This window comes from Aotus nancymaae, unplaced genomic scaffold (assembly GCF_030222135.1).
Source record: "Aotus nancymaae isolate 86718 unplaced genomic scaffold, 86718_ANA_hifiasm-v0.15.2.pri h1tg000029l, whole genome shotgun sequence".
NCBI classification, from domain to species: Eukaryota; Metazoa; Chordata; class Mammalia; order Primates; family Aotidae; genus Aotus; species Aotus nancymaae.
This window is the reverse complement of record NW_026988442.1, coordinates 86,657,888-86,678,060: the sequence shown is the minus strand read 5'-3', so window position 1 is coordinate 86,678,060 and position 20,173 is coordinate 86,657,888. Positions and strand designations below refer to the sequence as shown.

The following is a 20,173-nucleotide window of genomic DNA, read 5'->3' as shown; positions in this document are numbered from 1 at the left end:
CTCCTGGGTTCAAGCGGTTCTCCTGCCTTAGCCTCCCAAGTAACTGGGTTATAGGCACCCATCACCACGTCCGGCTAATTTTTTGTGTTTTTGTCTTTTTTGTTTGTTTGTTTGTTTGGTTGGTTTTGTCTTTGAGATGGAGTTTTGCTCTTGTCACACCAGCTGGGGTACAATGGCACGATCTCGGCTCACTGCAACCTCTGCCTCCCGAGTTCAAGCAATTCTCCTGCCTCAGCCTCCTGAGTAGCTGGGATTACAGGTGGCCACCACCACGCCCAGACAATTTTTGTATTTTTAGTAGAAATGGGGTTTCACCATGTCGGCCAGGATGGTCTCAAACTCCTGACCTTAGGTGATCCTCCCACCTCGGACTCCCAAAGTGCTAGGATTACAGGTGTGAACCACTGTGCCCAGCCCACCTAGAAATTATTATATATATTATGCGGTCAGGGTTAGTTTTTTCATATGGATAACCAGTTATCCCACAGTACTAAGAAAAGATGGACCCATCCTCATTTATAGTGGCATATATGAAGTTTCCCAGTAAGGAAGTCTAGTCTGGCTTCTTGTTCTTTCCTGATGTTTTGTCTCCGTGCCAAAACAACATGGCTTTAGTTGCCATGACTTCAGTGTGTTCATAGTATGGCAACGTGTGTTTCAGGGGGATCTAGTGTATCGCAAGGAAATGAATATCAAATTGTATGCCACATCCATGAGACTTCTAGGGCATGGGGCAGGAGGGATTGGAGCCTTAGGAGAAGTGGGAGGGTTTAGATGTATAGAAGAAGGTCCTGAAATGAAATGAATATCAAGAAGTTCAGGGGAAATGTAATAGATACACTCCTTGAATATTAGAGCCAGATGGGACCTTTGCAGTGACAAAACGTTGTGTGCAGAAGGCTAGCAAGTGTGGAAGGGGTGGTCTAGTGGCCACGTGCTCCCCCTTTGGCATCAGGTAGACCAGGTTCAGTCTTTAACAGGACACTTCACCGCTCTGGAACTTAATTTCCTCATCTATAACATAGGGCAACAATGGACTTTTCTTATAGGGCTGTTGAGGACTGAGTGAAATGATGTACATATAGGGCTTACAGTGTACCGGCACATGGCTGCATGACAATTCAGGTTTGCTCATTTTTAGCCTATTTCCTTGATTCTAAGACCAGCTTCCCCTGCCCCCCCATTTTACAATTCTTAAGTTAGAACAGGCCTTACTGCCACCTTCTATAAAATTTGTTTTCTCTGCTGGATCATTGTTGAGAGTGTAGGAAACAAACAAACGAAAATCTTGACTCGGGGAGTTGCGCCTTACGACATTTGGCGCACTTTAACCTGTGTGCAGAATGGAAGCAGATGCCTCCCAGAAAGGAGCGGTTGAGAGGGAATCATGGACAACTACAGCTGTCCTGTGCCCAGCAGGTGACACCCAGCAGGTGGAGGTGGCGAGTATGGTAGGTTCTAGAAACAGATTCTGATCCGGGCTCTGCCACTTGTGAGCTGTGTTAGCTTGCCCCAGTCAGGTAACCTCTCTGGGCCTCTGCTTCCCCCATCCAGTAGGGTGGGTGATCCTAACTGCTGCTGGAGAGCCAGGCGGTGACTACTTGAGTGGGCTTTGCCACACATAAGTGCCCTGTGAATGGAGCTGTTTGCTGCTGTTCCCTAGAGGCACTCCTCCTGCTCTGCCTGGCTGTGTTTTGCTTTGGGATTTCTTCCTTTTTTTTTTTTTTTTGAGACAGAGTCTCGCTCTGTGGCCCAGGCTGAAGCACAGTAGCATGATCTTGGCCCACTGCAACCTCTGCCTCGTGGGTTCAAGCAACTTTCATGCCTCAGCCTCCTGAGTAGAGTAGCTGTGATTATAGGCACCCACCACCATGCCCAGCTAATTTCTGTGTTTTTAGTAGAGACAAGGCTTTGTCATGCTGGCCAGGCTGGTCTCGACCTCCTGACCTCAGATGATCCATCTGCCTTGGCCTCCCAAAGTGCTGAGATTATAGGGGTGAGCCACTGCGTCAGACTGGCTTTGGGATTTCTTTATCATTCTTCCCCTGAATTACAAAAATCTTGGCCACTCTTCAAAGCCCATGTCACATGTTTTCTCATCTCCTGGTTCAAGCCTGTCTGACACTCCCTGCCTCGTCCTGGATGCCTGTTGCTCACTTTGGGGCTTCCTTTGCCTCTTATGGAATTTTAAATGTTACAGTACAGCTCTTCCCATACTGTTTGATGTACCCCAGAGGATTGCCAACCCTTTGAGGGCAGGAATGTGTCACTTTGGCAAACCCTGTAATTCTAACAGAGAACGGCCCTGTAGCAGTGTAAAGAGGGTGAAATGACATGGAAGCGTTTGCTGAGTGCCTACTGTATGCCAGATAGCGCAATGATGAGCAGAACAGACACAACCCGCGCCTTCTCACAGCCCACTGTGCTGGCTCCACCCATGCCCAGCAGTGATGCCGGCCAAGCAGAGAAATGCCCATGTGCCCTAGGTCAGTTCAGCCTGTGTGACCTTACTCGTCAGCCTGTGTGTGACTGTGGGTGGTGGCCTTCTGCATGGCTTTTGGGATGGCACTGTGCTGTGTGAGTTGGGTGGGAGGTCAGCTTGGGCCCACTGTGTTGGCACGGGGGTAGGAATGCAGAGGGTGACTGGACGTCCATCTGCATGGCAAGAAAGGAAGATTTGGTGGTGAAGTGTGTGGATCAGGACCCTGCTGCTGATGGAGAAGGCTCATGTGGCCACGATCCCTGGCCCAGGAGAAGCTGTGATCCTGGGCCTAACGCCTCACTCAATGGCTTTACTCTCCAAGTGGCTGCCCCTTCTGTGCAGGCCTGGAAATTGCTCTCTACAGGACAGGACAGGAGGTGCCTGCTGTTTGGCGGGAGCTGAGGTTCCCTGCAGAGCCTGGGGTCAGTGCTAATCGGGCCCTAGGGCACTCGTAAACTCACTTAATGACCACCTGGACCTTGGTTGGGCCGCTGTCTGCATTCTTTATCTATGGAAGGCAGAGGACACTGGAAAAACCAGTTAGGGTGTGTGAGGCACACTTTATGTCGATGTCAAAGGAGTGTTGGACTCTTGGTCTAGGAGCCTGGAAATGTTTGCAATCTGGCTTTTTCAGAAAGCTGGCCGTGTTGAATAGGGCAGAAGACCCTTTTAGGAGGCCCGTCTCCTGAACAGGTAAGTGGGTAGGACCAGAGTTTGGGGTTTGGTCCTCTTCCCTCTGATGGGAAAGGCGCCCAGCACATCACCATGAGCAGCGCTGGCGTTTGGCGTGGTCAAGAGGTGTTCACTGGCATGTGACCAGAGACTTTGGTAATAGCTGAGATGGAGTCTGGCCCAGTGGGCATGGCTGTGCCCGGCCAGCGTCGTGGCTGGTGGGGAGCTGTGGTGAGAACTCCAGGAACGCGCCGTGTGGCTCCGCTGCCTTCCCTTTTCCTAGGATTCCCACCCGCCGCACTTGGCATAAAATTGTTGCTCAGCAAACTTTTTATTTTTGTAGAGACGGCAGCTTGCTGTGTTGCCAGGGCTGGAGCTGGAGACCAGCCTCCCTCAACCTCCCAAAGCACTGGGATTATAGGCGTGAGCAAACATTTGGAATGAATGATTTAATGATTTAATTTCATATTCTTTGTCCATTCTATTATTTGTTGGTGAGGGTGGGAGTGTATTTGTTTTTTGTGGCTGTTGTAACAGGTTGCTACAAACATGTTAATTACAGATGCATTAACTTAAAAACAAATTATTCTCTCACAGTTCTGGAGACTAGCAGTCAGAAATTCGGCAGGGGGATATTGGGGAGACTTCACAGCTTCAAGGTTTGGTGGCCCTGTCACTGCCGTCTCTGCCTCTGTGGTCACACAGTGCCTCCTCTCTTCTCTGTCTCTGCTTGTGTTTCTCATAAGCACACTTGGATTGAGGGCCCACCCAGATCGTCCAGGGTGACTTCCTCATCTCAGACTCTTAATTACATCTGCTAAGACTATTATTCCAAATATAAGGTTACATTTCTGGGTTCTGGGGATTAGGATGTGACATACCTTTTAGGGGACCACCATTCAACTCACTACAGGGGTGTCTTAGTACTACTATCAATTGCTTTTTGAGCTATATAATGACTCTTGGCCAGGGGTGGTGGCCCGTGCCTATAATCTCAGCACTGTGGGAGGCCAAGGCAGGGGGATCACTTGAGCCTAGGAGTTCGAGACCAGCCTTGGCAACATAGTAAGACTCGTCTCTACAAAAATAAAAAGTTAGCCGGGCATGCTGGCATGTGCCTATAGTCTTAGCTGCTTGGGAGGCTGAGGTGGGAGAACAGCCGGAGCAGGGAGGTTGAGGCTGCAGTGAGTCTTGATGGTGCCTCTAGCCCGGGTGACAGAGCAAGACCCTGTCTCAAAAATAAAATAAAATAAATGGCCCATAGCCACTGGGTTTGCTCTTCCTAGTTTGCATTACGTTTTTCACATTCATGCATATAAGTAATTTTACATTTTATGTAGCCAGATATCCTTTTCTTTCCATTGGTTTTAGGTTCGGAAAGTTCGTCCTTATTGAGTATCTGGTAAATAGTCATTCATGTTAAAATAAAGCCTTGAGAAATTGACTTTTAAAAACATTGACTAATAAGAATTGTGTATATTTATTATGTACCACATGATGTTTTGAAATACTTATCCATTGTATATTGGTTGAATCCAGCTAAGTAACGTATGCATTGCCTCATTTGTAATTTTTTTTTTGTAGTGAGAGCGCTTGAAATAGATGGTTAGCAATTTTCTAGAATACAATGAATTGTTATTAACAATAGTCACCATGTTGTATAATAGATCTCTTGAACTTACTCCTCCTAATGGAAATTTGTATCCTTTGGTCAACATCTTCCCTATTCCTCCTCAATAAATTGACTTTTCAATCCAGTGATAACTTGTTTTGGTATTTGCTGTGAGGATCTGCATTCTGAAAGAAATAGCTAGTCTCCACATGTTATAAAATTTCATAGACCTATACACATACAAGCCTACAGAAAAAGAGAGAGGGAATGTGCAAAACCCCTAGAAATCAAAGAAAGGGCTGTAGTTTTGGTAATGTACCATGGTTCCATCAGATACTGCCATGCAGGATGCTGGCACAAGGTACGCATCCTCCATGGCGCAAGGTACTATTTTTTTTTTTTTTTGAGACCAAGTCTCTGTTGTGCAGACTGGAGTACAGTGGTGCGATCTTGGCTCACTACAACCTCCGTCTCCCTGGTTCAAGTGATTGTCCTGTCTCACCTTCCCGAGTAGCTGGGACTACAATCGCACGCCACCACAGCTAAGTTTTGTATTTTTAGTAGAGATGGGGTTTCACCATATTGGTCAGGCTAGTCTTAAACTCCTGACCTCAAGTGATCGACCTGCCTCGGCTAGGTGCTGGGATTACATGCATGAGCCACCATGCCTGGCCATATTTTTATAACTTTTTAAGAGTCTACAATTTTTAAAAATAAAAAATTTAAAAAGCTAATGAGATTTACCATACAAATTATGAAATAATTTATTGTATTATTTCTAAAACACCCTTTATTAAATTATGATATAGGCTAGAGTCTTGTAAAATTGTAGTTTAACATTTAATTTGAGGAAAATTGGCAGCTATATATATATATATATATAATCTATATATAATGGTCTTCCCTTCTGGGAGCATGGTGTATCCTATTTATTCATGGTATATTTTATATTTCAATAAAATGTGTGTAGTTGCCTTCAGGTTTCATAGATGCTTCTAAATGTTCTGTTGTTATGGATGGATGTTGCTTCATTTATATCCTTTCACCTGGCTGTGCTGGTTATATGTCCCTGAATGTAATCTCCATACCCTTTCAAATACATGGAATTCTTTTAACTGGGGAACATGCTTTGCTTTCTGCCATTAGAGACAATGTTTAACAGGCTGCTTTGTTCCTTCGGACTTCCTCTCAGAAAGGACATGGTTGGATATTTACCCTGTAATGTGAATTTAAGTAGCTGTGGTGTATTGGGTGTTTGTAAAGGCTTATGAGTTTGTGTTCAGTGATTTTAATGCTAACTGTATTTTCCTGGATTCTGTTTCTTTGAAGACTGTAGAGGTGCTGTCTCTAGTAGGGTCACACGGTATGTTGCCTGGGGTATCCTAGGCCCGACCAGGTCGGGTGGACAGACTGACGTCAGTCCAGAGAGTAAGCTGCTGAGCTGGCTGTGGGCTTTCTTCTCTGCTTTGCTTCTCAGGGCCTTGAGGCCTGGGTGGGCACTGAGGGTGTTGAGAAGGCTGCTAGCTGGATGAACCCCAAATTTAGAAACACTCAGAAATGGAAAATGACCCATTCACCTCCATCCAGGTCAGTCTTACGAAATCCGACTACTGGAGAATCGGAAGCTGGGAGACTTTCAAGATCTGAACACAAAATATGTCAAGGTAAGCCTCACAGGCTGTTCTTACCACCTCAGGGAGAGGGGCTTGGTAAGGGTCTGGGCCCTGGGCTTGCTGGGGTTGGACATGAGTAGCTGGAAGGTTAGGGAGAGGCCGGGTTCAGCTCAGCCCTCAGCGGTGAGACGCAGCGCCTGTTTGGCTTCTCTAGAGCCTGATGTCCAGGTGGGGATTAGATGGGCTGGCAGCATTGAACTTCTCTGAGCTTCAGTTTGCTCATCTGCACAAAAGGGTTAATACATTAGACATAAATCACTTAGTGATACTGGGACAAATGGTAGTCATCACCATTGTTGCTATCGTTAGTGTTACTGGGGTCTGAGGAGGGGGGAGGTGGGGTGAAGCTTGAGAACTGGGAAAGGAAACTCCAGGAGGGAGAGGCCTCCAAGGTGGGAGGGTTTGCTGTGGCTCAGGGAAAGCAGGTGGGTTCCTCTTGGCCCCCACAGTCACGTGTCCCCTGCTGGCCTCCCTCCCCAGAGCATCATCCGCGTGGTCTTCCATGACCGCCGACTGCAGTACACGGAGCACCAGCAGCTGGAGGGCTGGCGGTGGAGCCGGCCTGGGGACCGGATCCTGGACATTGGTGAGTCTCCTGGCCAGGAGAGGCCAAGCAAGGCTTGAGGCATGCAGGCCACGTTGGGTTCTTCCTGGATGCCACCGGGACCTGTGCCGACAAGGCGTTTTAGCTCGTGTCTGCTATGTGTAAAACCCCTCGGGGCCGGGCGCGGTGGCTCAAGCCTGTAATCCCAGCACTTTGGGAGGCTGAGGCGGGTGGATCACGAGGTCAAGAGATCGAGACCATCCTGGTCAACATGGTGAAACCCCGTCTTTACTAATACAAAAAATTAGCTGGGCATGGTGGTGCGTGCCTGTAATCCCAGCTACTCAGGAGGCTGAGGCAGGAGAATTGCCTGAACCCAGGAGGCGGAGGTTGCGGTGAGCTGAGATCGCGCCATTGCACTCCAGCCTGGGTAACGAGCGAAACTCCGTCTCAAAAAAAAAAAAAAACCCCTCGGGAGCTTGCAGAGCTGACCATACACTGGGCCCTGCCCTCAAGGAGGACCTTTTCCCTTTTTCAGTGGAAAAGAAAGGTCTGTGGAATTGGCCGGGTAGGGTGGCTCATGCCTGTAATCCCAGCACTTTCGGAGGCCGAGGCGGGTGGATCACCTGAAGTCGGGAGTTCGAGACCAACCTGGTGAAACCAACATGGTGAAACCCTGTCTCTACTGATAGCACAAAAATTAGCCAGGCTGTACACAGCTGTAATCCCGGCTACTTGGGAAGCTAAGGCAGGAGAATCACTTGAACCAGGGGTGGAGGTTGCAGTGAGCCGAGATTGCGCCATTGCACTCCAGCCTGGGGCAACAAGATAGAAACTCTGTCTCAAAAAAAAAAAAAGAAAGGTCTGTGGAATTTAGAGACCTGCTCCTCACAGGGAGTTCCGGGAAGGCTCTGCAGAAGGATGGTGCCTTAAAGGATTGTGGTAAGTGATGAAGAGAACTGTGAACATCACAGAGATAGATTGGCAATGGAAAGGGAATTCTGGGGGCTCAGGGACCGGCCCACAGTCCTTTATCCATAATCCTTGGGACAGGGTGGGTTTTGGAATTCAGAAGCTAGAATGACAATACGGTGTGTGTACCCAGAGCATCAGGGAACATCCCCAACAGGCAGCCACACACAGTAATATTTCTGTAGCTAAATAAAATGGTTCATACAAAATAGGGTGAAGACAACATAACGCTTGTGGTTCAGGTCAGGCTACCATCCAATAAGTTATGCAAAACTTTTTCAGAGCTGTCGGCATTTGGAATCGGGGTGAAGGAATTGGGACCTGTAACAAGGGTCCTTCCGTAAATACTGGGGCGAGGCTGACAATTGCACTTTTGTGTATGTGTGTGTGTATGCAGATATTCCACTGTCTGTTGGTATCTTGGACCCCAGGGCCAGCCCGACCCAGCTGAATGCCGTCGAGTTTTTGTGGGACCCTGCGAAGAGAGCTTCGGCATTCATTCAGGTGGGCCTCAGGGAACTGCCCCCCAGAGGAAGGCCTAGTCTTTGGGGTGACCTGCTTGTAGTTTCCCAAAACTCCCCCATCTGGATGAGCTTCTGCTCCCTGTCACTGCAGGAAAGAGAGAGAATGGGTGTTGCGAAGAGTCACAGAGCTCGTTGGTCCCTATTTAGGGAAAGGAGTTGGAAGGTTTTAGAATTCTATCTGCGTTTTGCCTGTAGAATATATAAGTTTTTTAAAAATGAGTATTTTCCAACATAAATCATTTGAAAGTAAACGTTTTTTTCTGTTATAGTTTCCATCGTTGAATGAATTTTGTTATCAGTTACTGGTGTCTCTCTTTTTTACAATTACAATATTCTTAATATATTTAAAAATGATTATTGCATTGTTATTATTACAATTATAGATTAGATTTTTATAATATGATTGTAGTATTATAACAATACATTGATATTGAGTGCCATTTATGTAGTAGGAACCTACCAGAAATACAGAAATGGTTCCAGCCTTCTGGTTATGCTTCCGGCCCGGCCTAAGTAGCTTGGACACATTAGAGAGTGGTCAGGGTGTGCCGTGGTCCCGGCCCTCAGTCTAGGATTTGCCAAGGGAAAGAAATCCGGGTGAGGAGTTAGGTTGATGTTATCAGGGTCAGTGGCCTGGGGGAGTGGTGGGGATTTAGCTGGTCAGGCAGAGCCTCCACAGTAAAGAGATAAAGGTGGGGGGTGTGTCTTTTGCAGGCAGAGGAGCAGGGAGGCCGTCAGCCTGATGGAGTGGACAGAGTGTCAGGGAGAGCAGGGAGGGCGAAACAGGCCTGCGCTGACCAAGCAGGGAAGGACACCTCCACATAGAGGGGGCACGTGGGGGTCCTGCTGTGCACCGCCTTGCCACCTGCCCAACGTTTCTGCTCCCAGGTGCACTGCATCAGCACAGAATTCACCCCCAGGAAGCACGGGGGCGAGAAGGGAGTGCCCTTTCGAGTGCAGATTGACACGTTTAAGCAGAATGAGAATGGGGAGTACACGGAGCACCTGCACTCAGCCAGCTGCCAGATCAAGGTGTTCAAGGTAAGATGGCTTCGCTGCCCTGCCCTGTCCTATTCCTGGCCTGGCCTGTGGTCACATTCATCCGCAGAGACTCTGGAGACTCCTCTTAGAGGCCCAGCAAGGAACACAGCATCCCTTTAGCATGTGGCTTCTACCTGGACTCCGAGTGAGCTAGAGCTGCAAGTCCAGGCATCACAGGCTGCTGCTGCCCTGCTGGGGGCATCTTGTTACCTGCAGCACCTGCTCAGCTTCTGGCAGAAGCATCGGCATGGAGGTCATTCTGGCTGTGGGTCCTCAGCGCGACTCTATTAGAATGATTCAATTTGCACATTTTAGGTTTTTTTTTCTCCCAAGCACTTTATAATTGCCCACAGGTGCTCACATCTGGATTCTCCTTAAAAATCAAAGCAAGAGTCCCTCCCTGCTGGAGGCCTGGCCTCGGATCTTCCTGTTTAGGGCTTGAGGCCATTTTTCTCTGTGCATGGCTTCCTGTTACAGAAACATTTTCAGGGCACTGTCTCCCTTTTCCTTCCTTGCTTCATTCCCTGTAGTCGCCTGTCACTGTTTTCCATCTCTTCCATCTGGACTGATTATTTCCTGAAGATGGTAGCCAGAAATACAGCTCAGTGTCCTGTGTGGCCTCAGGGAGGTGTGGAGGGCTGCATGAGCTTGCATCACTCTCAGGGCATGAGGGCAGCCCGTGTTCAAGCAGGCCCCAGCCCCCCAGTCCCAGCCCCTGTAGACCCTGTCTGCTGAGGCCACTCTAGCAGGTATCTGCAGAGAAGGAGTGGACCTACTTCCTGGGCAGGAATTACCTTGAGTAACCAGCCCTGGTGCTCATTCCATCTTTCTCTTGTTTCACACACAAGTGAGTTTGGAGCCTGCTGAGAAAGTTTCATCTGCCAGAGCTGGAGACCTAAGAGGGAGTTGCTTTAGACAGGGCCCATTAGAAAGCTGAGTGTGTGCTGATCTTCCCCCAGACTGAAGGCACGGGCCTGTGGAAGACCCAGGCCTGGAACAGATGTGAGAATAAATGCCCAGAGGTTGAACCATCAACCTGGTGGCAACCCTGGGAGACAGGGATGGTGCCATTTCTCACAGCCTGGCCCGCAGTGAGCACTGGGCCGTGATCTGGGGATACGCCATCACAGCTGCAGTAGAGGAAGCCGAGGATGAGCTGACAGTGTTTGCACTCAGGAGACCACACAGACAGGCTGCCTGAGGTTGTGGGCACAGGGTTCTGAGGCGCTGGCCCAGCTCCGTGGATTGGGACGCCTTGGTCAGTCAGTGATGCGGGCCAGCGTGGGAGGGATGTGTGTTGTCTTTCCTGCCAGAGCAGTGGCCTCCAAGGGCAGCTGTGCTCCTCCGCTCTGCTTGTTTCCTGTGCCGCTGTCACAAATGACTGCAGATTTCATGACATATACTGTGTGCGTTGATTATCTTCCGGTGCTGGCAGAGTCTGGAATGGTCCTCACTGGGCTAAAGATGCCAGCGGGCCTGTGTTCCTTTCCTGAGGCTCTCGGCGGGGCTTTTGCCTGTCCCAGCTTCTAAAGCCATTTCTAGGTTCACAGTTCCTCCTTTGTTCTTCAAAGCCAGCAAGAGCAGGCCGAGTCCTTCTCACATGGCCTCCCCAACCTCCTCGTCTACCTCCCTCTTCCTTTTTTAAGGGCACTGTGATTGATTACATGGGGCCCCCCAGTTAATCCAAGATAGTCTTCCTATTATATCAGTTGTGTAGCAATCTTTTTTTTTTTTTTTTGAGATGGAATCTCGCTGTTGTCACCCGGGCTGGAGTGTAGTGGCACGATCTCAGCTCACTGGAACCTCTGCCTTCCGAGTTCAAGTGATTCTCCTGCCTCAGCCTCCTAAGTAGCTGGGATTACAGGCATGTGCCAACATGCCCGGCTAATTTTTTTGTGTTTTAGAGATGGGGTTTCATCATGTTGGCCAGGCTGGTCTCCAACTCCTGACCTCGTGATCCACCCACCTCGACCTCCCAAAGTGCTGGGATTACAGACGTGAGCCACTGTGCCCGGCCTCACGTAGCAATCTCAATTCCATCTGAAACCTTGATTCCCCGTTTGCTATGTTAGGTGACATATTCACAGGTTCTGGGGATTAACACACAGCCATCTTTGGGAACCATTAATCTGCTAGCCACGTCCACCAAGCAGTGGGTGTGGCATGGTGGTATTTCTGCCCGCTCTGGGATCTGACCATCCTGCATGGCTGTGTGCTGTGGTCTTTGTCTAGCCTGCAGTTCGCTGTTGCTCTGTCCACCACCCCCCGTTCATGTACAGACTGTGTCTCTGGTCTGCCAGCATTGGCCTCCCTCAGGTAGCCGTTCACTCCCTCACCTGGAATGTCAGGTTAGTTCTGCTGCTCTCAAGGTGTGTGCCCTGGGGGAGATGCTGTCCTGAGCAGTAGGAGAGAAATGAGATAGGCATCTCCACCCCCATGGGGTGCCCTGTGTACCCCTTCTACGCCTTGGGTCAGAAGCTTAGGAGTAGGGGCTCTGTCTACCAGGCTCCTCGACCCACACCAGGCATTGCTTGGGGAGTTGGGCCAGAAGCTGCCTGGTCTCAGTGCCCCGAGGAAGGCCTTGTCACCTCCTGCAGGGAGCAGGGGTGGCAGGAGCCCCTTGTCACCCAAAACTGGCTCCTCAGAATGCCAGGGGTGTGTCCTCCCACTTGCCTGCCCCCATTTGCAGAACAGATGCAGTTGGTGTGCATGAGCCAGGCTGAGCCAAGCCAAGCTGCCTGTCACTCCTCCCTCCACTGGTCACCCCCATTCCTGGGAAGCCTGGCTTGTTGGAGCCCCTCCCTGGGACTCTCTGTGGGGTGTCAGGGTCTCTGAAGGGAAAGGCAGGGCTCCTCTCTGAGCAGCCAGCTCCCTGCAGGCCTCATCAAGGCCCAGTGCATGCCTGGCATGCAGGCTCAGCCGTGGTCTGGCTGTGACCTTGCCTGTATCCTCTGTGCAGGGAGGAGGGGTCTCCTGAGGGACAGGAGCTGGAGGTGGAGCAGGGAGGCCAGGTCATGGGGGTATGGCTGTTACACCCCCACTCTCACCCAGGACACTGGATCTGTCACTTGCATCCCTGTATGACCCCCACCACCCTGCTTCATCCAGGCAGGCATCACTCCAAGGCAACGGGGCCCCAACCTTTATGGCACCACGGTCTGGCTTTGTGAAAGACCATTTTTCCACGGAAGAGACGGCGATGGTTTCGGGATGATTCAAGTGCATTTCATTGATTGTGCACTTTATTTCTGTTATTATTGTATTGTAATATATGATGAAATCATTATACAACTCATCACAATATAGAATCAATGGGAGCCCTGAGCTTGCTTTCCTGTAACTCGATGGTCCCATACAGGGGTGATGGGGGGACAGTGACAGATCATCATAAGGAGCATGCAACCCTAGATCCCTTATACGTGCAATTCACAATAGGGTTTGCGCTCCTGTGAGAATCTAATGCCGCCACTGGTCCGGCGTCGGAGGCAGAGCTCAGGTGGTGATGTGAGCAATGGGGAGCAGCTATGAAGATAATGATGAAGATGAAGCTTCGCTCACTCACCTCCCACTGTGGGGCCCAGTTCTTAACAGGCCATGGAACCAGTAGCAGTCTAGGGAGTTGAGGACCCCTGCTCTAAGAGATGCTTCCTAAAAACACTTGACTGGGGACCCAAAAGCCTGAGAAAGGTGCCCCCTGGAATGAAAATCCCTGAAGGTGCCATTGAGCTTGAACCACTTTTATCATTACCTGCGCACCGCATGTAGCCTGCTGTGTGCCTAATAAAAATGCTCAGTTCTAGCGCTGCTCGGAGTCTTGACATCTGACTTTGCGGAGTAGGCATGAGCTCATAAGGTGTAAATGCTAGGAGGCTACATAGCGAGGTTGAGAAGGGTCCCATAGTGGCACCTGCGGGGCCAGCCTGCAGTGCGGCACACCGGGCACTGTCACTTGGATCCTCTCCAATCCTGATGAACCCCTTGAGCCTCAGTTTCCCACTCTGTAAATGAAGGGAATAATAACAGCCATGAGGCCTGCACACCCTTTGTAAGTTGCTCCGGTTGGCAGGGCACCCACGATTGGCAGGCTCTCTCTCTGGATGGAGACGTTCCCCTGCAGACAGAGTGTAAGCTGGGGCTCAGCAGGAGTCCTGAGAGTTGGGGTAAGGAGGCCTTCAGCTTATGGCTAGGATTTCACAGGTTGCAAGCACAGACTAAATCCAGACCAGCAGCTTGTACTTCTTCCACTTCCCTTGGCTTTACCTGGGTAACCCAAGGAATGCACTGGGATTCCTTGTGGGTCCCCAGGGTTCCTTTTCATAAGCAAGTGGCCATGGGAACAATCTTTTCCCCATGAGCAGCAGAGTGCAGAACCCGTGGCAGGTTCCGAGTTCCTCAGGTGGGGAAGCATTCAGGCGGATTGGCAGAGGAGGGAGGTACCTCCTGCCCCTGTGTTCCTCCCTGCACCCCAAGGCCCTGGGTGAGGTGGGAAGCAGGAGAGGGATAGGGGGCTGGGGCCTCTGTTGATTTGGGACTAATTGGACTCTGTACTCTGTGCTTGTAGCCGAAGGGAGCCGATCGGAAACAGAAGACTGACCGGGAGAAGATGGAGAAAAGAACTGCCCAGGAGAAGGAGAAATACCAGCCATCCTATGAAACCACCATCCTCACAGAGGTGAGCCGGCTGGGTGCGGGGACAGAGCCTCCAAGGGCTGGTTTAGATTCTTGGAAAATCGCCCATCTCGGGTGAGTACTTCTGAGAGCGCCTATTCCGTTGTGGTGGGTTCCAGTGTCTGAGCTGGTGTTCATCTGATAAGGCCCAGTGGCCCGGGAGCTGTTTCAGAAATAACTTCCAGCTCTGCTGCCTTTGAATGCATCTGTGCTTTCCCAAATTAGGTTACTTTTTTTTTTTTTTTGAGTAGGTAATGTATTCACATGGTTTTAAATTCAAAAGGTACAACAGAGTGTACAACAGAAAATATCGCTCCCAGGGCTGTCCCAGCCTCATGGCTTCTCCCCTCCAGGGCAGAAACCTGGTGTATCTGGCCCAACTTTCTCTGCAGGTGAAGCCAGTGTAGACACACGTTTGCCCCATTCCTGTATTTATACACCAACAGTGTACATCGCCACACCTTGCTTTTTTCGATTATTAGCTTATCTTGGTGCCTGTTCCCTACAGCTTTCTCGTTCCTTACCCGGCTGCATGGCATGGTGTGTGATGGCCTGTGGGTGGGTGCGGAGTCATTTCTGGGCTCTTGTAGTTTCAGACAGTGGTGCAGTGAATAGCCGCGTGTGGAGGTCTGCACATGGGAAGAAATCTGCAGGTTTCCATACTCAGTGTGATCTGTGGGTTGGAGGGTGTAACACTTGTTATTTTGCTGTCTGTTTGCATTTTCTATTAATCCTGACAGCAGTGCCAGCCTACTCCAGCCCTCCATGTGTCCATGGGAACTCCTGAGGTGCTCGCTCTTCCTCTCCCCGACCAACTTTTTTTTTTTTTTTTTGTGAGACAGAGTCTTGCTGTCACCCAGGCTGGAGTGCGGTGGCATGATCTCTGTGGCTCACTGCAAAGTCCGTCTCCCGGGTTCAAGTGATTCTCCTGCCTCAGCCTCCCCCTGTAGCTGGGATTACAGGCACGCACTGCCACGCCCAGCTGATTTTTTTGTTTGTTTGTTTTTTTAAGACAGAGTCTCCCTCTGTCACCAGGCTGGAGTGCAGTGGCGCCATCTCGGCTCACTGAAACCTCTGCCACACGAGTTCAAGCGATTCTCCTGCCTCCTGAGTAGCTGGGATTATAGGTGTGCACCACCATACCCAGCTAATATTTTTGTATTTTTAGTTGACGAGGTTTCACCTTGTTGGCCAGGATAGTGTCAGTCTCCTGACCTCGTGATCTGCCGGCCTTGGCTTCCCAAAGTGCTGGGATTACAGGTGTGCACCACCACACCAGGCCATTTTTTTGTATTTTTGGTAGAAACGGGGTTTCACCATGTTGGCCAGGCTGGTCTCGATCTCCTGACCTCAAATGATCTGCCCACCTCGGGCTCCCAAAGTGCTGGTAACACTGCCCAGAGTGTTCTCCACCTTCTGATACTGTTCTTCCCTAACTGAGCCGCTCCCTGTCCGCTGCTCAGCTGTCTCCCCCTGGGAACAGAGGTCCTGGTGAGCCGCATGCCAGGCCTGTCCAAGCCCTTGCCACAGTGCCGTGTAGTTGCTGGAAAGCCCAGCCTGGGAGGGACCTGCTGCCTCTTCTCTCAGCGGTTCAGCTTTCCTCCTTGGCTGCAGGATTTAACACCAACAAATTTGAGCCCACACTTTCAACATTTAAATATGCACCAACCCGGTAGTTTGGTGGGTGATAGTAAATCTTCAGGAATGCTTCAAACTGGCCCTCTGAAGAGGCGTCGCCGCAGGGAAGGGAAGAGGTGACCTTTTTCAGCTGCCTGGACTTGCTCCAGCAGGCAGAACCTGCAAATCCTTGCTTCCTTTGGGAGACTCCACGTGCATTTGTTTTTGGCTTCCATACTAGAAAGTTTCTGAGGGCAGGGATCACATCTTTCATGTTTGTATATCTCCCGTAGCCCCCAGCAGAATGCCTGAAATGGAATGAACACCTGTCGAATTTCGCCGAGAGGAGCTGCTTTCGGTGATTGTGCAAGAGCCTCCCCCGGTCGGCAGGTTCTTTTTTCGAATAGCACAGGTTTTAATACTGACTCTCACTGCTTATTTTTTGTTTGGAAGTTGCCTGTGGTCCGGTGCTCCCTGGAACAGACATTTACACGAATTTGTCTCTGCCAGGAAAAGCTGTTTCTGAGCAACTGGCCGGTTTTTTTCTCTCTCGTGGACCCAACAATCACGTGGCTGTGATGTTTCCCCTCTGGTTTTACTGCCAGGAAGCCCAGAGACACCCCTTCCGTGCTTCACTTGCTCCAGGGGTGACTTACTGAACATTTTTGCTGGCTTCCTTCGTGTGGCCCTCGTAACCTGCCTGGCCGGGGCTCGTTAAGGGCATTGGGTAAACGCGGACTGCATCGGACAGGTCAGGGGTCTCATGCACTGGTCTCAGTGCATGCCTGCTTGGGAGGACCTGCGGCGCACGGCTCAGCAGCTCTCCAGATCCCAGCTCGGCCCTGTGCTCTCTCCTGCAGTGCTCTCCGTGGCCCGACGTGGCCTACCAGGTGAACAGCGCCCCGTCCCCAAGCTACAATGGCTCTCCAAGCAGCTTTGGCCTCTGCGAAGGGTACGTCCCACCTTTCTTTCTTCGGGTTCCCTGGAATGAAGACAGGTAGTTTCCTTTCTTAGTCTTCATTTCTGGGTCTCCTCTCCTTTCTGTGTGGGTTTCAGGGTGGCTAACTCATGTTGAAGCCACGACTGTCGTTAGCCTTTACGCAACTTAGAGTTCTCAGAAATACCCCTGTAGACATTGTCGGGTGAGGCAGCAGCCCAGGACTTACCTGGTGAAGTCAGGACTGGCTTGAGGGTGCGTTGGGACAGCGAAGCCTCTGGTACCCTCTGGGGCAGAATGGCCCTCCTGACAGTGGTGCTTTAGGAAGCAGCCTGGGAGGCCCTTCCTGGTTCTATGTCCCACATATTCACTGAGTGTGGGGGTGTGGGGGTCTGGCTAGGGTCATCCCTGCCTGGGGTTTCAGGCCTTACAGCACAGAAACTGGCTTCATTGCCGTCCCACACAGCTCTGCAGACACACAGGCCACGTGGACCCTGAGGACGTGCAACGTGCTGGAGCTGCAGGCAGTTTCCTGACTGTTGTGGGCTGCACGGCCCGGGGCCATGGGTCACTGTGATGGCTGTGCCTGCCCTGTGCTGGCAGCAGGGGTGGAGGCAGGGGAGTGCCGGGTGGGAGGCTGCCTGACAGCTGGCTGCAGGTTTCTCGGAGCTTATGCTTAGCAACAGAACTTTTCTAATGGGAAAGCGAGATTGTCTGCGAACTTGATTTTACCAAGGAGTACCCCGAGGGAGTGGGGATTGACACGGAGTGTGAGATTTAGATTTAGGCAGACCTAGTCTTCAATCTGTACCTTTTGGGGGGTAATTTCCTTAACCTCCCTGAGCCTCAGTTTCTCTACTACAAAAGGGGAGTAAGAATTCCACAGAGTCGGGAGGAATGCGTGTACGGTGCTTGCACCCCGCAGACACTTGGTGAAAAGTGGCAGCTGTCTTCACTGATTCCTGGTCTGGGGATCAGCCCTGTAAGGGGGTCTCATTTTCCCATTGTCGAAAAATACATGTAGCACAAAATTTACCATTTCTAAGTGTGCAGTCTGGTGGCGTTAAGTACATTCACACTGTTGTGTGGCCCTCACCACCGTTCACCTGGAGAGCACTCAGGTCTGTGCCTCCTCCGCAAGCCAGCCCCCGAGGAAGCATGTGTACCCCCTCTCGGGAGAAAACGGAACAGTGGATGGATGTCAAGCCGCGGGTGCTTGTTCCCTGCAAAATAACTCCCTGTGGGATTCCTCTGTCCTCTCCTGTCACCACCTGGCAAAGGGTTTGGTGGAGGACCCTTGGGTTTGGCTGCAGCCTTCCAGGTGCTGAGGCACTGGGTGCCCTTGGTCAGCCTGCCCTTCCCTGGGGCTGGAGCTTGAATCTCCAAGTTTAAGACCAGCAGGGTCAGCCAGCAGGGGCCTGGGATGTGCTGCCGATTACTCAATTACTCGGGGTAAAGGAGTGTCATTGGCTGGGGCAGTGTAGCCTATCAGAACTTCCTGTCTACACCAAAGGCTCAGTTAGGGATTTTGAGGGATTGGCCGTTGACTCCTACTGTGTTTCTATGACTCAGGAAATTCTTGAGGACTCATTTCACTTAGAACAAGTCCTGCACCTGATGGGAAGTAAGAGCGCCAGGCTGGGTGCCGGGACCTTGGCCCTGGGAGTCCTCTCTGTCCTCATCACTGGTTCCTTTTCCTTTGCAGCAACACGTCTCCGACCCACCCAGTGGAGGCCCTGCCCGTGGGCAGTGACGTAAGTGTCTGAGCAGGGCTCTCTGGCTGGTGGTCCCTCGTGGGCCCTGAGCCGCCATCTCAAGGCTGTCCCCTCTGCCCACAGCACCTGCTCCCATCAGCCTCCATCCAGGATGCCCAGCAGTGGCTCCACCGCAACAGGTTCTCGCAGTTCTGCCGGCTTTTTGCCAGCTTCTCAGGTGAGCATCTCCAAATCGCGTTTAAAGCCCGTGGGCATCTTAGCAAGGCCGGCCACCTTCTGGGACTTGCTCTCAACCCAGGCAGCGCTGTGGTTTCGCCTGGAAGACCCGGGGTAGTGTGGATTCACTCGCTCACGTGCCCAACCCTGGGCCAAGTGCTAGGCATAGGAGATGGTGCCCCCAGAAGGTCCCAGGTGAGTGCGACTTTATGGGGACCACCTGGGTGACTTGGTCAAGATCCCCTCACCTCTGGGGGAGGGTGAGCTCTGGTCTGTCCAGGAAGGGGCCCCTTAGCCCAGCAGGGTGATGCAAAGCTCTTTATGCTTTTCCTACCCGAGTACTGTTCCTCACACTGGCTGCAGAGCCACGACCTGGGAGATGGAGGTGAGGCCACAGATGAGACAGAAAGTGGGCTCTTCCTTCTTTAAAAGGTTTTAGAGCCCTTACTAATGGGCCCTCAGACAGAAGTCTCAAGCCGGGTATTGTGGGGTGCAAAGGTGAACTGAACAGTGAGCCTTGCCGCCGAGTAGAGTTCATCCACAGTGACAGAGTAAAGGCTTGGCCACACCTAGAGGAGTGGGTTCCACAGACATCTGTGGCAGTGGAAGAGAAACGGCGCCCACGCATCCTCAGCTCAGCACTGCTGAGAGCCTGTTGGAGGAAGACCCCTTGGTGGGGTTAGACAGTGACCCCTGTCCTTGGGAGCTTGCAGCTGTAAGTCAGTACAGATGCGGAACTTGCTCATTTCAATGCAGTGTGACGTGTGTGATTGGGGTGTGGGGTTCAGAGGCGACCCTGAGCTGGACTGGGTGGAGGAGGGGAGGAATGCTGGCCGTGGTCTAAAGTAGAGCAGTTAGCCACCATGTGGGCACCTGCCTTGTGTGGTCACGCAGCAGAGAACCCAGGTGGGGTGGAGTGGAGTGGGCCCAGGGAGGAGAGGTCAGAGAGGCACCGAGGGACGCGGACAGGATGGGGACCCTGGAAGAACTCTGACTTTTACTCCCAATGGAAAGGAAGCCATTGCGTCTATAGAATTGTCCCTGAAACCGTATCTTATTGTGGCAGGGGGAGGGGTGGGAATTGTGGCCTTGGGCACGCTTTCGACTGAGGCTGATGTACTAGTACCTTGGAGAGTATGTGGGACCAGGCTCTCAGGGACCCCTTGGGCTTTGAGGAACGGGCAGCCCTCACGCCATGCTTGCTTCTATCCCCATGAGATAGTTGCCTTCCTCTGTTCCTTTAAATGTGGCCCCATCCTCACGTGCTGCGGTGGAACTGTAGGTGGATGCGACCTTCTGGGAAACTGTCGGCAGTATCGGTGACGAAACACACCCTGTGACCTGGCAGCCCTCTCCAGGGCTACACCCGGCAGACACGCACATGTGTAATGAACAAGGATGTGTATGAGAACGTTCAGAGAGCCTATTTATAACAGCCCAGATCGGAAACACCCCCAGTGCCCATCCACATAGAGTGAGTGTGTGGACTGTGGTGTAGTC

At 51.3% G+C, this 20,173-nt stretch overlaps 1 protein-coding gene across 1 annotated transcript in view; it reads left to right on the top strand.

The window, feature by feature from the left end:
• The window catches only part of TFCP2L1 (transcription factor CP2 like 1), a 73,459-nt gene that overhangs the window by 30,517 nt on the left and 22,769 nt on the right, over positions 1–20,173 (top strand). The window contains exons 3-10 of the mRNA XM_012468368.3: positions 6,354–6,430; positions 6,920–7,025; positions 8,353–8,459; positions 9,368–9,520; positions 14,082–14,192; positions 16,666–16,757; positions 18,448–18,496; positions 18,581–18,674. Coding sequence (XP_012323791.1) covers positions 6,354–6,430; positions 6,920–7,025; positions 8,353–8,459; positions 9,368–9,520; positions 14,082–14,192; positions 16,666–16,757; positions 18,448–18,496; positions 18,581–18,674 — 789 coding nt within the window. The remainder of the gene's footprint in view (positions 1–6,353; positions 6,431–6,919; positions 7,026–8,352; positions 8,460–9,367; positions 9,521–14,081; positions 14,193–16,665; positions 16,758–18,447; positions 18,497–18,580; positions 18,675–20,173) is intronic.